Here is a 17,703-nt window from a genome sequence, read left to right as displayed (position 1 = left end):
ACTCTTACTTATAAACAGTGCCACAGAATCTTTAGTGGCTAAGGTTTGCCTTTCATCCAAAGGATGACACCTCCTGTGACGCAATGTATTGTCACCACAGTGGTGTACTGGTTTAGCAATTATATTCTTACACCGCTGCCAGTTTAAAAATGATTAGCAAACTTGAAACTTGCAATTGTGGTTCTGGAGAGCTCCCTTGCTGTGGACAGTCCATTGCATTGCTGGACATGTTACTCTGTGAACTGTCCCAGCTCTGTGGTGGAGGAGTGCCAGTTTCCTGCACAGGCTCCTCACTTCCTTTCCTCTCTTCTCAGTCTCAGGAAGAAGTGTGTGACCTGCTGCATGCTGCTCCGTTCCAGAACATCCTTCCCAGGGTCCATGTGAAAGGTGACTCCTGCCTGCAGCCTGCATTAATCGCCACCGATATTAACAGCCACTGGCCTATAAAGCCTAAAAAATGGAGTTAAATTCTCTTATTCTGTAAAGGAAGAAAGCTTCCGTTTTCAGACCTACCTACTGTATTAAAAAGAGTATTTGTCCTTGTATACATAAAATGCAGCATGTTGATGTAGGAGCTAAGAATAATTGTAATTATAAATGTATATGTAGTATTTTACATATTGTTGGTTCCCCTTGCTGACGGTGCAGTAAGGACAGTGTTTGTTGCTTTTGATTTACAGACTTCTTTTTCTTTTTATAGAGGGTGAGCGCCTGGATGCCAAGATGAAACGTCTGGAAACAAAATACACAGCATTGCATCTTGTTCCACTGATAGAACGTTTGGGAACCCCACAGGTAGGTTAGAGTTCATATTTAAGCATTTCTGCATTTTTCTTTAAAAAAAAAAATCAGTTTGCATATTAAATTTGTTGGCCCTTTTAATGTTAAATATCAGAATACCCGACACGAGTCGCTCTCACTTATCAGGGTACAAAATGTTGGTTTTGCCTCGGTGGCCTTAGTATTTGTATGTAGTGTTTTCTGCAGTTAGAATCTCTTTCCTTTTATCACAGCTTTCAAATAGCTCTGTTGACCAGGGTGTTGCAGTTAGAGACATCTTTTCTGAGCTCTTAAGCTTTTTGATCAGTGAAGTATTTGTGTAGAGTACAGGTTATTGCTCTGACTTCACTTGTTTAAGCACAGCATACGTCTTTATCTGGCTGTGACTGGGATGCTCCAAGTGGGCATCACAGTTTCAGTGACAGGTGTCCCAGATGTCACTGGAGCCATGTGGGCTGCTCCAGTACCTGCAATCCTGGGGCATTATTGAGTGATCTGACACTTTGGCATGTTGTTAGGCACTGTGGAGCAACTCGGAGATGAGTTTATCAGAAGAGTAAATCACGTTCTTTACTGTGTGGTATAGGACTAATAACCTTTAAGCTGTGTTAATTAAAAAGTGGCAGTTCTGAGCTTTACTGGTATAAAAGAAAATATTTTTAAAATACACTCCCAGCTTCAGATATTGGGTGTGTTTCAAATCTTATTTTGGCCTTAATGTTTTTCACATTCATCTACGTTTTTGGGCTGATTTGGTTCTGCAAATACAGTCTTAGTATTAATACAGGCATCGGTATTACCGCTGTGCTTCAACGTGGCTAGATCTTTGCCACAATGGTAACTTAAATGTTTTAGTCTTGGCTAAATTTGAGGAAAAACTAACAAAAAAATGTTAAACGTATAAAACTGCGATTCGTGCTGTAACGACCCATTTCCTCCTCCCGTCCAGCAAATCGCCATCGCCAGGGAAGGAGACCTGCTGACCAAGGAGAGGCTGTGCTGCGGCTTGTCCATGTTCGAGGTCATCCTGACCCGTGTTCGCAGCTTCCTGGATGACCTCATCTGGCGCGGGCCCCTGCCCAGCAACGGCGTGATGCACGTGGACGAGTGTGTGGAGTTCCACCGGCTCTGGAGCGCCATGCAGTTCGTGTACTGCATCCCCGTGGGCGCCCACGAGTTCACCGTCGAGTGAGTTACTCTCAGCTGTTACCTGAGGCTGCTCTCCAGCCATTGTGGCACATTACAAATCCCTCTTATTAAATTGGGACTCATTGTGCAAGCATGAAGGATTGTGCTTTTCAAGAATCCTCACTGTTCTGTGTAGTTGAAGTCCTTCAGTCGAGCTGCTCCGTGATGTGCAAGACCATCCACTTGCGGCGGCTCTGAAAGCTGAATCAGTTTCTCGCCGTTAGCGAGACGAGCGTTGCGGGCTTGGTTAGCGCAAAACATCTGCCGTGTCCTTAAGGTGGCCTTGTTATTTGCAGGCAGTGCTTTGGGGATGGGCTGCACTGGGCTGGGTGTATGATCATCACTCTGCTAGGGCAGCAGAGGAGATTTGACATCCTGGATTTCTGTTACCACCTGCTGAAGGTGCAGAAGCACGATGGCAAGGATGAAGTCATCAAGAGTGTGGTAAGTGTTCGCTGGCTGGTGGTGGAAGCAGTGGTTCTGGGAGATAGATGTGCTTCAGTCTAAAGCCCAGTCTTCTAGGATTCTTTAGCCTGAAGCATAAATACCCCCACAAGTAATTTTTCAGTTCAGGACCTGCTGTCAGGTTATAGGAGAGCTGTTAGGGCTGAGAGAGAAAGCTTGTGTGGTGACAGCTAGTTTTAGTAGACCAAACTGAAAATCAGTGAATTGACAAAGTAGGAACACATTCACATGAATGCATGACTGACTTAAAGTTCTCAATGAAGGTGCAGAGCACCTTCACTGCATTGTTGTTAACAAGTGCTATACTTTTGTATTGACTTTGCTTATGGTTTAATGCACTTTCTAAGAAAGCACACTGTGTCCCTGCATAGACTTGCACGTCTGAAACAACAGTAGGGGAAGGACCTCTTTCATTGCCTGTTAATTCTGCTTCTCAGCCTCTGAAGAAAATGGTGGACAGGATCCGCAAGTTCCAGGTGCTGAACGATGAGATCTTTGCCATCCTAAACAAGTATCTGAAGTCTGGGGACGGGGAGAACACGCCAGTGGAGCACGTTCGCTGTTTCCAGCCGCCAATCCACCAGTCTCTGGCCAGCAACTGAGGTCTCCAACTTCAGTCGCCACTGCCATCTGCCATTTGTCAGTTGACTGGCGATGAGTCCGGACATTGCAGCTTAATAGGAGCTGAAAACATAAGCCTGTCATTCTGGCCTTAAGTCGGGTATTTTGAGGAGGATTCTGTACACAAACGCTTGTGCCTTATTAAAGAAATAAATAAGAAACAGTAATGCTCATAGCCCATTCAAAATTGTCATATTTAGGCATTATAAAGAGTTTTTTGTATTGTGCAACCATACTTACTTTTTAGTGCTTTGGAAAGATATAAACAAATTTGTTTCCCCTTGTATCAGAACAAAAAAAAGTCAGTGTCAGCAATTACAGTTGACAGAAATCAAAAATGCTCGTCACTACAGGGGATTCTTATCTCGGAGGAGATTTCACTTTTCGCGAGCAGGTCATGGCAGAAGTAACACATTTCATGAATATTTTCTGACTTTTATACAATACGTTCAACAGAGAAGGTATTCACAATCTAAATAGCTGAGAAATAAGTGTAACATTGCTGAACCTAAATCAAAATTTTACAACAGCTTTTACTATAGCCTGTTCCATAACTGTGAAATTGACAGACACTGGCAGATGGTGGTATTTCTGTTGCTTGCTCATTTGCAATTAAAAAAGGGGCTTTCTTTCAGTTCAGTTTCTGGAAGCTGAACCTCTGACACAGCAACTGGCGATTAATTACTCATACATTTTGTCAGCACATGGGGAAACCACCAGCTCTTGCTCAGCTCTTTTTAAAGGTTCTGTCTTAATTTAATCATATCTGTTATTAATTGTTTCTTCCATTTTTAAGCATCAAAGACACTAATTTGTTGTTGGGGTTTATTATCTGCAGTTAACCTTTTTGATTTGTGATTCTCAAGCTAAACGGCAATTGATCTAGGTTTTTCTGTGCAAATTTCACATGGGATGCAATGTTCCCACCGTTCTGCTGGAAATTCATAACAAAATTAGAGTATTGAATGCTTGATGCTTGTCAAACACCGACTTGAGCAGTTGCGCCGATGTATTTGTACCACGTTTGCTGGAATTTGCATGACCTTTGTTTTACTGAAGGTTAGTCTTGGCATCCACCAGAGCCGAAAACCGACATACCACTCCTAAGGAGGGCCTGCTCTGAGGGGAGAAATTGCATGCCTCGGAGTTGTCCAAGCTGTGTTGTACATCGTGAAGGTCTGTCACCAGGCAGGGCTCCAGACAGCCTGGCTTTGCCATGCACTTGCTGGTCAAAGGTCTGTTTTTCTGAGTGCGAGAGGCTAAATCCAGATTATTCTGTCCTGATGTGGCAATAATGAAAGTTCCTGTTTTGAGTGTTAAGAAGTAAACCATTGCTACAGTATTGGCACTCATTTATTGTAAGTGACAACAGATCAGACATAGGCAAGGAGACATCCAGTCATACTGACTTGTACATCAGAGTCATTCGTTCAAGACGGGCTTTTGTTTTTCCCATTTGGCACGTACAGTTAACAACTCTGCTTCTGCGTATAATAAAATTGTTCAGAATGGATTAGAACCTCGACATTTAAAATGGAATTATGAAAGATAAAAAATTGAAAAGGTAGAAATGTGGTTTATTTTACTTTTCAGGTGGAATTGACTGCATTGTATGCAGAGACTTTTTAGCAGCTTGTAAGATAGAGGCTTTCAATAAGTCAGTGTTTCTTAAAAAACCCAAATGGCTTGTCATCAAGATCTGGGCAATAATAAATGCAAGCGACTTCACATATAAAGGCATCAGCCCTACATTTGTGTGCAAACCACATGTTAATTACACTTCTGACTCGGTTCTTCAGGTTTCATCATCTAACAGTGACCTAGATAAGTAGTTTATTAAGCAAAATTTGCCATTTGTCATTTTAAGAAGACCCATCATATATGTAAATTATATATTAAAGGCCTATCTCCAATTCCAGAAATTAATATAACGTTTACCAAGTACTCTGAGGTCCGTTGTTTTATTTTGTAAAAAAAAAAACAGTATTTCTTGAATATTTTTCTACTTTTAACAATGCATTCAATGACTTTTTCTACCTTTCTCAAGCAAATATCCAAGTAAATACATTTTGGTCAGAATTCAGAAAATATAAAATGCCACCTTTGTTCCTGCACTAGTTATTTTATACCTTATTTTATAAAAAAGGGGTAAGCTAAGAAGTCAAGGGGTTTTTATAACAGGGTGAATGGTAAAATGGTTAGTAGTGGTGAAGTGTGAGTAGTCAATCTCAAATAAAGTGCCTTTAGAAAATACTTTGTGGAATAGTACAATTGCATGCTAGGTTAAAAAAGGACTTGATCATATAACCTTAATCTGAATTACAGAACTAAACCAAGTTTACTCACTTGATTTTTTTTCCCTTTTAACTAGAAATTGCCTTTGTTTCTATTTGAATTGTTTTAACTGCATTTGAATTCAATAAAATAATGGTGATCTGAGCTTTTTATCCTGCTTTACGGTGTGATCCTTTAACTGTTTTCAGATCCAGTGAAATAGAGTGCAAACAGCAGTCGGTAATGTCTGCGTTTCCACAGAGTTTTCACAAGTATTGCCTTCTGGGAGTGCAGGTTGGGCCCAGACCAGGGATTCTGGGTGGCTGAGTGAAATTTCCCATGGGAAGTGTGCAGTTACTGAGCAAGATAGGATATTTCTGTGCTGTTGCCTGTATTGTAAGAAGCCTGATGAGCCTTCTTGTGAACTTGAAAGTGTTAGTGTTTTCATACTCCATTGCTAGTCATACTGTTAGTTCCTTGACAGTAGTTGTAAATTGTTCTGAATTCCAATATATATAATAATAATACAATTTTATTAAATGATCTTTTAAAAAACGACACAAGCAAAAGGAAAACAAACCGCAAACTAGCAAATTAAATCGTGTTTAATTTATATATCATAAGCTTTGACAAAAACGTTAGTCTTCAAGATGATTTTAAAAAAATCATCTTTCACAGTTCACAGTTGCAGAGTGTCTGATGAATTTGGGGAATGAGTTAAAAAAACACATGAGAAAACTCTTGCTGATTGTGTGGATCCTGATCTGTACCAGATAAGAGAGCATGATTCAGCAGACCTTAGGTTTAGATTTGGGCTACACTCATGTAAGATGTCCTTAAGATAATCTAGAGCTAAATCTTTCAGTGCCTAATACATGATACATGATATGACATGCACTCTAATGCACTGAGACTTTAATGCTCAGGAGACTGGGAGGTACTGATGCAGTAGTCGTTAACATTCTGAAGACTGAGTTGTTTCGAGGATACTCTAGTATGTACAGTAAGGCATAAAATAGTCTAATCTTGATTAAATTAAGGCATGTTATCAATATTACAGATATATCGGGCAGAAGAGTGGTCTTTTCCCTTTTGTTATGTAAGTGGCTGGAAGATGCACATTTAAAATGATCATACGTGGTCAAAAGTAACACCGATGTTTTCAAGATCCATCGAGGATTTGATTGCAGCACATTCAGCAACCACACTGAAGTCACCTATTTTTTTTTTTTAAGCTGAAGTTGTGAACCAAACGTCATAGCCTTTGCTATGCCGTAGAGAGCTGAGGATCATTGAAATGGTGCAGGACATTAGTCTGTCCAGTGTCCACTCCCACCTTGGAGGGATGGATAGAATGACTCTGTCCCTAACAGGGGCAGGTTTCTTAACACAAACGTAAAAACAAATGAGAAGCAGCATCAGGTGATGCGTTTTGCCACCGCAGTGGAAAGGATAAAGCCTTTCAGATGAGATGTTAGACCGAGATCCTGATCGCCTCATGAAAGATTCCATTCTGCTTTTCATAAAAGCAGAAGTGTTAACCCCAGTGTCCAGGCTCCAGTCATCCTGCTGGGTTTGGACAGCCTGCCCTTCCTAAATTCCCTCCGTAATGGGTGTTGTAATTTCTTTGGGTATGCAGAACAACTGGCCTACCACCTCCTAGCCTTTGGGATGAAAAAGACTATACAGTGCAAGGAGTTATGGGATGAACAAATTCTGCACCAGGTTTCAAAACTAAAGCTATGTTTCTTAATTTGAAGAGACTGATCTCCGATTTCAAAAGCTAAGAAGATTGTACCTGGTCAATACTGGGTTGCGAGACCTTAAAGGAAAACAAGGTTGGTGCTATAAATGGTGCTCATGGAACAGTATTTGCCACTCTTCCCTCTAGGCCACAGTTGACAAACTAGCGCTCTAGTTTGGTGCTTGGGAACACCATGATGTAGAAGCTACCACAAAATGAGACGTTAAACCAAGCTGTTGACTACTTTGTTATTAAAGAACCCATAGCATTGTTTGTGAGAGTACGTAGGCGTGCCACCTGCAGTATCTGGGATAATTTCCATTTGGGGATTGCACAATCTGGCTGCTCTAACCTTCCCTGTTCAGCCTGAAGTTAATTTCTCTAGCTTCCCCCCTGACCTTCCTTTGCTGTATAGAGACTAATGTGTCTCACGGGTGGGTACAGCACTGGTAAAGCAGGTCTCCTCCTACAGTATATAAAAGGGCTTGGGCATCCTTTAAGTATGCAGAGGGCAGATTCAAGTTCACCTCAAGTTGGTAATGAACACTGGTGTTGCTAGCCACACTGACAAAACTATACCTCATTATCCCCACAGTGCCAGTGGTTGAAGCTCAACACCCACCATGATCAATCAGCCCCACAAGAATAAATCTTATAGCCAGAATTTCCCTGCACAGGGCATTGTGCAATAAAAACAATATCTGATTTCCCAGCTATTACACAATACCTATACATGATTGATCCATATACAGTATACACGAAGTAAGGCTATTTGATGGCTCCACTCTAACTAGGTGATGACCAAGCAAATGTGACTATTTTCTGGCATATTTCTGGAAAATGCTACAAAAAGCAATTAAATTTCCCCTGCCCTATTGCCGTTACCACTTGGAAGTATTTTCACTACTGCCTTCATTGTCAGTTGTTCAAACATTGTGATTGACTTGAGCAAGGTTCATACAATGGAAGAGCTGTGCAGACATTTGGATTAATATTTAGTTGTCAGTGTCCTTATTTCCTACACCATCTCTGGACAAACTTCCAAAACATTTTAACTGTTCTACAGCACGAGGTTGCTGCCATTAAGCTGTTCATCAGGAGTCTGCCTAGCTTGTTCCCTACGTACATTTCTAATAAACAAAACATTCACTATTTGTAGTACAAACATACACTGTTGCATTTGATTTCATTGACTCAAACAAGAACAATATTTTCAAACTTTTCTTCTCCATAATACTTGCTGTATTTGTTAGCTACAAAAAGTCAGCATGCTTTTTTCCCCAAGTTAGATTTCCTTAAATATTCCTGCAACAAACCGTGATTGCAAACAGAAAAGAAGGCAATGAGAATGATTTCTACAGGCTTAGACTAGGACTGTAGTCAACTGTTTCAACCGTGCTGTGTTTTTGCTGATGAATATAATGCAGTATTCTGTATTCGAAGGCCTTCTTAGTGAGGTCAGTGAAGGGGAAAATGAATTTATTGCTGTGCTACTAAGGATTTCAGAGATTTACATATGCATGAATCAATGGTGAAGACCATTGCCTACATAAATGTTAAAGCATTGCTATGTAATGCTCCAAACGTTATCAAAATGTTTAAAATATATCACAATAGTTAAGTCTAGCAATGCAAAAGTAGTATGATAAATATTCTTCGCAGATGTCTTATCCATTTGAAGAATACACAGTGCTGATGAAAATAATCGTATTGGAATATGTCTTTAGCAAAAAACATTTGCAAGATACATCTCCAGTTATTACAAAGGTGCATGGACTTTCTCTGCATTACAATGTGATGTAACCATGAGTTACTGTGATCTGTACGGTACCATAAGATGGCAACTTTCTTGTAAAAAAAACTAAAGATTTTAATTCTGCAGACCGACTTAGAAACATATTTCCATTGTAACTTAATATTTATGAGTTACTGTCACAAATTCAGCTTCCACCTTTTTCAGCATGCTGAAATAGCATGCATCCTTTATGCAATAAATGCTACAATTAGAATATTTCCAAATGTTTTCTTTTCTTTTTCATATGGTATGCATGTTTACTTTTAAATATTTTAACTATGTTAACCAAAGAAGGCCAATAAAAACCCTACTTTTGGGGAAAAAGTAACATGTTCAGCAGTATTAAAGCTACAACAGTCATTCACTAAGGACTGGATTTATTATAAAGTTAAAGCAAATCCATAAGGAAATGGCTCTTTCAGTTGTAGAAATAAACTCAGTGCATGTAAATATCGGTACAGAAAGTACAGATGCAATTTAAAAACTGTATTTACAGTACAATGCCACATGGAAATATAATGAAACTTCAACCATGTAGCCATGTTAAATTACAAAATATGAATCTTTTGATAGATAAGGCAAATAAAAATCTCAATACAATCCATTGGTCCATCCAAGTCACACTTTAAAAAGATCCGATTGTATTTTGTATTTATTGCTGATCACCCACAAAGCTTCCACCTGTGGAATTCAGAAGTTCCTGCCATCGGTGGCAACAATAAACCTTAACCCAGAATCCAGCATTCATTCGCTGTCTGCTTCTTGATGGTTTTACAAGGCTCCCACAGTGCCATTTCTCCGCGAGACACTGTCAGTGGGAAGATCAGGGCCATCGTCTTGTACATGAACTGTAATGTCATTCTCCAGCAGTTCATAGGTGCTGTGAGTCACCATTCCATTGATACAACTGCCATCCCGAGTCTCCTTCTTCACGGACACAGGCAGGTTAGCCAGGCTAATGTTGACGTCCTTGAAGGCGTGGAGCAAAAAGATGCCTATGATGATGGTGATGAACCCGCTGATTGTGCCAATGATGTCATCAGAGCCCATGTGCTCCCACTCTTTGAAGAGAATGGCAGAACAGGACAGCACGGAGGTGGTGAAGAAAACGTAATAAATAGGAGTCACGAGGGAAGTGTTGAAGATATCCAGCGCCTTGTTCAGGTAATTGATCTGCGTGCTCACACAAGCTATAAGGCTCAGTAAAAAAATCCAAGACACAGGATTTCTCAAAACGGGCTTCCCTGCAAAAAGTTCTTTGATGGTGATGCCCAGGCCCTTCACACATGACACAGACAGAGCTCCAATTACAGAGCAGATGGTTATATAGACGAGAATATTGGTTTGTCCATGACGAGGTCCCACAATACAAATGAAGATCAGTGCAACAATGACAACAAAGGTTGCAAACACCAGAAAGCCTGGAGAAGAGACAAGAAAAGCAATGAATGAATTGGTATTCCCTGAAAATGTTGTTCATCTATATAACAAGGACTAATAAAATTGAAATGATCCTGTGCAGTGCACTTAACATTTTGCAATATGTTTCATTTTACCTAGAATTAATGGGATATTATATAACGTTAAGCCAAAAAAAAATTACATTTGGAGAACAGATAAATTGGTGAAGCATTTTTCTTCTTTTCTGGTAAAATTGGGGTCTTTACCTGGATCTATCAGTTTTTCTGACATTTCCTCCAGGCTATTTATCTCTTCTTCTTGAGGTGCATGTATAACCATCACTGTCGACCCCAGAATACACAGCAAACATCCGATCTTCCCATGCAGATTCAATCGCTCATTCAAGAAGTATGAGGACAAGATGGCACTACAATTCATCATAACAAATAAACCAAAGGATTATTTTAGCAATCTAATGCTATATCCTGCACATAATCTATGATTACAATCTGATAGGATGAATTAAATCATATTTACAACTGTTTTTATGATTACATGTGATCAGTCACCAGAGACTAGTATGTGTAGGTTAAAGATTTCCTTTCACAAACCTACAAATACTTCCGTAATAATAATGACATTATTTGCATGAACCTACACAGGTTCACAGGTTGCATTGTGTGTAGCTGGCAACAGGTTCATGGTTTAAACATCATAACATTCCTATCAGCAAAGAGGCTGTTTCAGCAGTCCTTAGGGGATACTGTTATTTCAAACCCTTTACAAAGTTGTACAAATAGGATGCAATTAAAAGAAGGGGATAATAAGCAATTTATCATCCACATTAAAATGACTTACCTCACAAGAACACTTAGGGCTCCCAGGGGTGTGACTAGCGTAGCTGGAGCAAAAGCATAAGCAGCAAAATTGGCTGCTTCTCCAACACCCACTGCAATAACACACAAAGCCACAACACAACACCTCATTAACCAGCTAAAGCGTCAAATAAAAAGCCATTATAAGTGTAAGGCGATGTAAAGTCTTCCTATGTACTTCCAAGATTTTGCAAGGCACATATATCTTTAAAACTTTTTACATAACAAAGCTTTTTAGAAACTATGGCTCAAACAGAGGGAATACACTGAATCTGCTTGCTGAAAAAGAAAAGCCTGACCTTGCGTACTTACTTGATAGTAAACCAGCCCACCACAGCCACTCTTTGAGATATGCATGACCACCTTGACCTATAGAGCCAAGAATATACAGTAAGAATGTATAAGACACAATAAGAACAACTCTTATGCAAATATATACATATACTTGACCTCAAACTGACTCCAAAAGTTCACAAAACACTCAGTATATCCCGCCATCAGTTGAGGAACAGGTAAATACAGGTATCAAAAAAGGTATACATCATATAATCATATACAGTATACAGTGTACATAATGTGAAATGCATTTGTTCTGGGACAGCAAAAGTGCAGGATTTCAGCTTTTGTTTCTGGCTATTTGATTACAAGTTTAGCCATGTTAGAAAAATATTGTGTTTAATCCCACCATTTCAGGTGAACAGAAGTATTGGGACAAATGGCTGACAGCTGTTTCAAATGACTCCAGTGATCCATGTTGGTTGCATTAACTGCAAGCACATAAAAGAGCTGTCAATAAGCAGCCTTGGTTCCAACCTTCGGAGCTTACTTTCTGGGTCTGCCTCTTGAGTTAGGAGGAACAAACCGAGATGAAGACCAGAGACTCGTCTGCGATGGAAAAGCAAGCAGTGTCAAGGATTTGCTATGCATGCTAACTTCTAGAATGAGTGCACTGGCCTTTACTTATAAAGTAACTGATGGTGGCAGCAGAGGAATGAATTCTGCAGTGTACAGAAACACTGCCTGCCCGTGTCCAACGAAATAACCTCCGAACTCTTCGTGCTGCAGGGAGACAATCACCCAAAACACACTGCGCACGTAACCAGTGATGAACTCAAGAGGAAGAAGTGGAAACTGTCCAGGTCAGTCTCCCGAGCTGAATCCTATTGAACATGCATCTTATTTGGAGGAAACGTAAGCCAGCAAACCCCACCAACAATGGGAACGGTTTGTGTATTTCCCATTTTGCACTGAAAGTGGCTGAGTTAAGTTCAACAGCCTGGTGATGTCGATGGGTCGCGGACTTGCGCAGTCTCAATTAAAGGCAATATGTTTTATATACTTTAAGTTAATCCATCCCATACTTATCAGAAGTCCATCAGAAATCGGGGGGATTGAACATAAGAACATTCGGTTCAAATATCGTTTAACATGTTTGCAAAAAATATTTAGATTTAAAAGCTGACATCTTATTCTTTTCCTGCTATTATCTTTTGATCCGAAATATACATTTCAATAGTATGCAGCAAAAGTGACAAATATTTTTTTTTACTGTCCCAATACTTATACTTTTCATTGGATTATTCATACTGTATGTATGTGAAACTCTTCTTCTTCTTCTTCTTCTTCTTCTTTTTCACAGCCTTAGTCCCAGACTGTCCTGGGGTCAGCTGCTTTGGTTGCTCTTCTCCATTTGTCTCTGTCGAGCACATCTTCCTCACTCACTTCACATACCTCCATATCTTTTCTCACACAATCTATCCATCTCTTTCTAGGCCTGCCTCTTCCTCTGTTACCTTCCACCTCAAATTCCATTACCCTCTTTGTTACTTCCTCAACGTCCCTCCTCATGATATGTCCATACCACCGTAACCTCGCTTCTCGCGTCTTCTCAACCACATCCACCACCCTACATCGTCTACGGATTTCTTCATTTCTGATCTTATCCTTCATTGAAATCTGCAGAATCCATCTCAACATCCTCATTTCAGTTCTTCTCATCAAGTTCTCTTCCCTCTTTCCAACTGCCAAGCATTCAGCTCCATATAGTAATACAGGTCTAATCACAGTCTTGTACATTTTGCACTTTAACTTTCTGGGAATTTTCCTGTCACAGATTATTCCAGTTATTTCTCTCCACTTGTTCCATCCAGCTTTCACTCTTTGTTTTACTGCCTCCAGTGTTTCTCCTCCCTTTACCAGTTTTGATCCAAGGTATTTAAAGTCATCAACTTGTTTCAGTTTTCCTCCATTTGTCTCCTCAACATTGGTCATAGTATCTCCTCTTCTCTCCATTACCATTATTTCAGATTTTTCTGCATTCATTTTCAGTCCACCCTTTTCCAGACTCCTCTGCCATTTGAACACTTGTATGTGAAACTCTTCCATATTATAATTATTACACTGAAGCACAAAGGATTTGCCCTATTTTCCTTTAAAATCCTCACACTAGTCACCTAGAATGAATATCTGCATGTTATGAGTGTCTGCATGAGGCCCTGTATGATGCACAGTGCCAGGCTATGAGAGGATTTTTGGATTATGCCTTTCCCATTTTGTACCGGTATTATGTTAGATACACTAAAATCACTGTGTAACCATACTATAACAGAAAAGGTTATGAATCTGTCTAAACATAGAGATTCTAATTCGCATGTGTCAGGAGAAACTGTATGCATGGATTGATGAGCAGCTTTTCTACTTTCCAAAAAAAAAAACAGACCTTATCTGTAAAAAATGTATAATGCATGTACCAGAGAAGGTACTCAAGATCTACATTAATCTAAGAGGGGCTGTCATGGTACAAGTAAAGACAAAGTTCTGTAACACGTCCCCTCTCAACAGGCTGAGAGCTACTCCGACTGTTACCGCGATATATTCTCATAGAAGTCTACCTGCTCATACAAGCTATGAAGGCAAGCAAATACACAGTACCGCTGCTGATAAAAGCATTAGGCCTAGCTATCCCCAGAACTGCAAGGCGAAAAAAAAACACAAAAAAACAAGGCAAGTTCCTGCTTTGCACATTTTATCAGCACAAATGTATTGGCTAAGAAACTAAATTGGCTAAGAACTTCCCCGTCTTAGAAATTATTTTCATACCACTACTGTCTTGCAAAATATCCTGAAAATATAGGAAAGGCTACTACAAACACGGATTAACATAATGTACCCCCACATCGCGACACATTGGGAGGGAGTTCAGCAGCAGGAAACAGAATGGAAACTTCAGAATTTGCATCCTCTCAGAAACGGGAAGCCAATAGAACAGGAGATGCCCAGGCCTTGCTCTTGTCTGAGCACACTCTTTTCACTGGTGAGCTGACCATGGTTCAGCTCCACTTACCTGCTCTCATGGAGCCCTTCTTTGCCAAGCGGAGGAGCCCTTTTTTCTTCAGGATGAAGCTGCCTCCAATGAAAATACTGGAGCTAACAGCCAAAACCAGCCCGACATAGAAGTCATATTTCCCCCTGTCCTGGCCCATTGTGATCGCAGAGGACTGGTTGGAGTTTGTTACATTGATGAGCCGACGGACGAGCTCCTGATTAGTGGGACAGGGGAGACCAACAACTGAATCTGTTGGAAGACAACACACGCCACGTTAGTCTGAAAAACAAACTAGAACCATTCCAACGTTAACTTTGGTAACAGGTTGTCCTATAACGTGTGTACACACTGCTGTACGAAAGCGTGAAGTCATTTCGTTTTGGCATGTTCTTTTCAAAGATTTTCCCTTTTTTTAATGCGGACACAAATAAATGGATGTCATAAATTTGACATTTTGTTTCAACATAACAGTTAATCGGGACAGATGTGTATTTTTTAGTACAGATCCTAAACTTTTAGCTTCATAAATGTGCGGATTGACGATACTCAGATTGAAATGGGGACAAATAAGGAACTTGATGATGCTGTTTCTCAGAACTACACGTATTTTCCCTAATAACTTTTCTCCACACATAGCTTGGTCCCCATTTACTGTAGTCAGTGCACGGGATTTGAAAGTGGTGTGTGAACTCTTCCTGTATTCTATTCACACTTTAAACTGAGTCGTTACTGACTGGACCCAGGAGAGGTGCAGACTTGCCAAGCTGCACACCTTAATTCTTAATTCTAATCATGAGGCACCCACACTAATCTCATACCGTTCTGGCCCGTTAAATTTACAACTGCATAGCCTCGTCCTTCCTCAAAAGCCTGGAGTTCTGCATGCCTGCTCATGCTAAACTTCAGCTCTTTACAGCTCTGCTGACTGTCCCCTGCCACTGAAGAGCAGGTCTGTCCTTCTCACTTCACTCCTGTCTTGCTTTCCTTGGGTGGGCTTGGCAGTTTGGAAGGTTTCAGCACATAGCCCTACATGTAATGAAACAACAGGGAGGGTAGCAACATTCTTTCAGGGTCAGAACCAAGGTCAAGGAAAAAAACACTGTGTTTAATTAATCGTGGGTTTCTGCCACTAGTTTTCCGTGTAAATATAAGCAGGGGCAGACTGTTTACTGAGCTTTTACACATGACCAGCCAAAAGGTAAATCTGAGGCGAGCGTCAGAGCAGCCTACTATACGAAGACACCGCTTAAACTTCATTGCAAATTCAACCGTGCATACAGCTGTAGTCTTTGCCGTCGTGCCGTAAGAAGTGCTGTAGTAACTTAATTGCCATATTACAATACTCTATAACCACGAAAAATTATTTGGCTAATGCTTGTGCACTGCTGGGCACGGATTCTAGCAACAGAAGGCGTATCCAAACGAACCAGGAAACGCGCCCACATCCTCCACGCATCTTGATCTGGATTCGTAATGATTTCAGCCTGATTTACCGATAAAATACCTATTTTGTTTTGCGATAACGTCCTTCTGCATGATTCATTTGCCCAGACCTGGGATACTCTCTACCACGGCGGTTTATTACAGAAAGGTTACGGGGAGCATAGTTCAATTTCTTATTCCCTCTACCGGCCACTAAAGCGTGATCATGTGGGCTTAAAACGCCACTGTAGCATTGCCAGCACGAATCCTCATTGTATGAGCGATGAATCACTGGGTAGCTCAAAAAACAGTCTTAAAACACACTAGCCTGGTCCCGGCCCGTTCACTACGGTTTTTTTTTTTTCCACTCTGCTCACTGAGGCGTCGCCTGCTGTCTAAAGCGGTACAGTCCGGCATTAGCCATTAGCCGATTCCTTCCGCGAAGATCCCTCAAGTAGCGCGATCCCCCCCCTCTGCAGGGCCTTACTCTCGCTTTTCAGCTGTAAAACAGTCCTGCGAATCACTTCCAGTCCTTCAGTACTCACCTGCTGCGGGGAAATACTGAAGCGGAGGACGAATGTGACCCTCTCTCGAGCTTCCACATCTCGGGCTGCCCCGACCCAATGCGCTCCACAGCAACCCGAGCTGCGTCACCCGTCACCTGCGCCAGTGGGCGTGGGAGTAGCGTCACGGGAGGCGGGCCTCCGGAGTCTGCGGTTGCCATAGAAAACACCGGGCAAGGAGACGGACACCTGAATGGGAACTGTACCAGGAAGTCTTCAGTAACACTGAGCTTTGCCCTCCTGCAGCTGGGTTTAACGTGAGCGCATGTTGCCTGAGGATGATTGTTTTTTTTTTGTAAATGTTGCTGAAACCATTCGCTTATTGAACACCACACTAATGGGAGATCGCCGCGTTGGCTCAATTCCAAAGCAAAAACAGAGCAAAATGTTATTAATCAATATAATATTAAACTTCATATGACGCCTTTAGAAATGGCTACTCAAAGCGCTTTACAGTACAGTAAAAATAAAACGCACACAATTAGAGGAGACAGCAGAATGACATAATTTCAGTAAGGGTCTTGAATGCAGAAGGAAAGCAGATTTGATGCTTTGAAAGTGCTTGATTTGAAAGTGCTCGAGGAAAGTGACTCTCTGATATCCTTTGGGATAGAATTCCAAAGCTGTGGGATGCAGCAAAAGAAGACCAAGACCCTATCAACCATAAAGTGTACGGGCGTTAGGGGACAGACAAGAGACCAGAATTAGTTGAATGAAGTTTTGCAAGGTGGGGGGTAGGAGTCAAACACATAGTGAGGTACCAAGCCATGTAAAGGTCTTCTGTGATGTTTAATAATTGTCTATTCCATTTGCTGGCACTTTCATCATCTCATATGGTACGAAATTCTTATGTTTTGAATATATCCATTTTAAGTTATTTTCAAAATAAAAGAACGTTTGTTGAGCAGGATACAATGTTATGTACACACCTATCTTTGGTTTTATTGACATTTGGAGAGCCTAGGGAATTAAAAATAATTTTGAAAATGGCAGAGCACTACAGGTAGATAGGAACATCCTTTATTACATTATGAATTAAATAGCACTGAACTTGAAAACTAAATCTATAAAAATGACTTAAGATACCCATACTGACGATGTAAAAACTCTAGACTGTGAGGAACTAATGTTTCAATCATACGATGAGCTACACATCATTTAGAAGATTATTCAGTTTTCTTGAACATATTTCATAAAAGACATTGCTGCCCCTGGAGAAGCCAATTAACAGAATGAGTACAATTTTTGGT

The 17,703-nt window shown here is 40.7% G+C and overlaps 2 protein-coding genes across 3 annotated transcripts in view; one reads left to right on the top strand and one right to left on the bottom strand.

Moving 5' to 3' along the window:
• The window catches only part of cyfip1 (cytoplasmic FMR1 interacting protein 1), a 64,497-nt gene extending 58,998 nt beyond the window's left edge, over nt 1–5,499 (top strand). The window contains exons 27-31 of the mRNA XM_088598496.1: nt 315–387; nt 701–795; nt 1,730–1,968; nt 2,265–2,412; nt 2,871–5,499. Coding sequence (XP_088454622.1) covers nt 315–387; nt 701–795; nt 1,730–1,968; nt 2,265–2,412; nt 2,871–3,035 — 720 coding nt within the window. The 3' untranslated portion in view covers nt 3,036–5,499. The remainder of the gene's footprint in view (nt 1–314; nt 388–700; nt 796–1,729; nt 1,969–2,264; nt 2,413–2,870) is intronic.
• A 3,728-nt stretch (nt 5,500–9,227) lies between these two features.
• Nucleotides 9,228–16,578, bottom strand: nipa2 (NIPA magnesium transporter 2). 2 transcript variants are annotated; one of them, XM_088598508.1, is made up of 7 exons: nt 16,436–16,566; nt 15,287–15,494; nt 14,487–14,717; nt 11,456–11,512; nt 11,127–11,217; nt 10,535–10,695; nt 9,228–10,288 (listed from the first exon to the last, which is right to left on the bottom strand). In XM_088598508.1, exons 2-7 carry the CDS (start codon nt 15,360–15,362, stop codon nt 9,639–9,641), a joined length of 1,266 nt encoding a protein of 421 aa, XP_088454634.1. In that variant the 5' UTR covers nt 15,363–15,494; nt 16,436–16,566; the 3' UTR covers nt 9,228–9,638. The 2 variants fall into 2 exon arrangements, with proteins under 2 accessions (XP_088454634.1, XP_088454644.1); XM_088598518.1 differs by lacking the exon at nt 15,287–15,494 and having other exon boundaries at nt 16,436–16,578.
• Nucleotides 16,579–17,703: the final 1,125 nt, after the last annotated feature.

This window comes from Lepisosteus platostomus, chromosome 2 (genome assembly GCF_059453375.1).
Source record: "Lepisosteus platostomus isolate fLepPlt1 chromosome 2, fLepPlt1.hap1, whole genome shotgun sequence".
Lineage (NCBI taxonomy): Eukaryota > Metazoa > Chordata > Actinopteri > Semionotiformes > Lepisosteidae > Lepisosteus > Lepisosteus platostomus.
The sequence above is the reverse complement of the archived record's forward strand: the minus strand, read 5'-3'. Positions and strand labels throughout refer to the sequence as shown.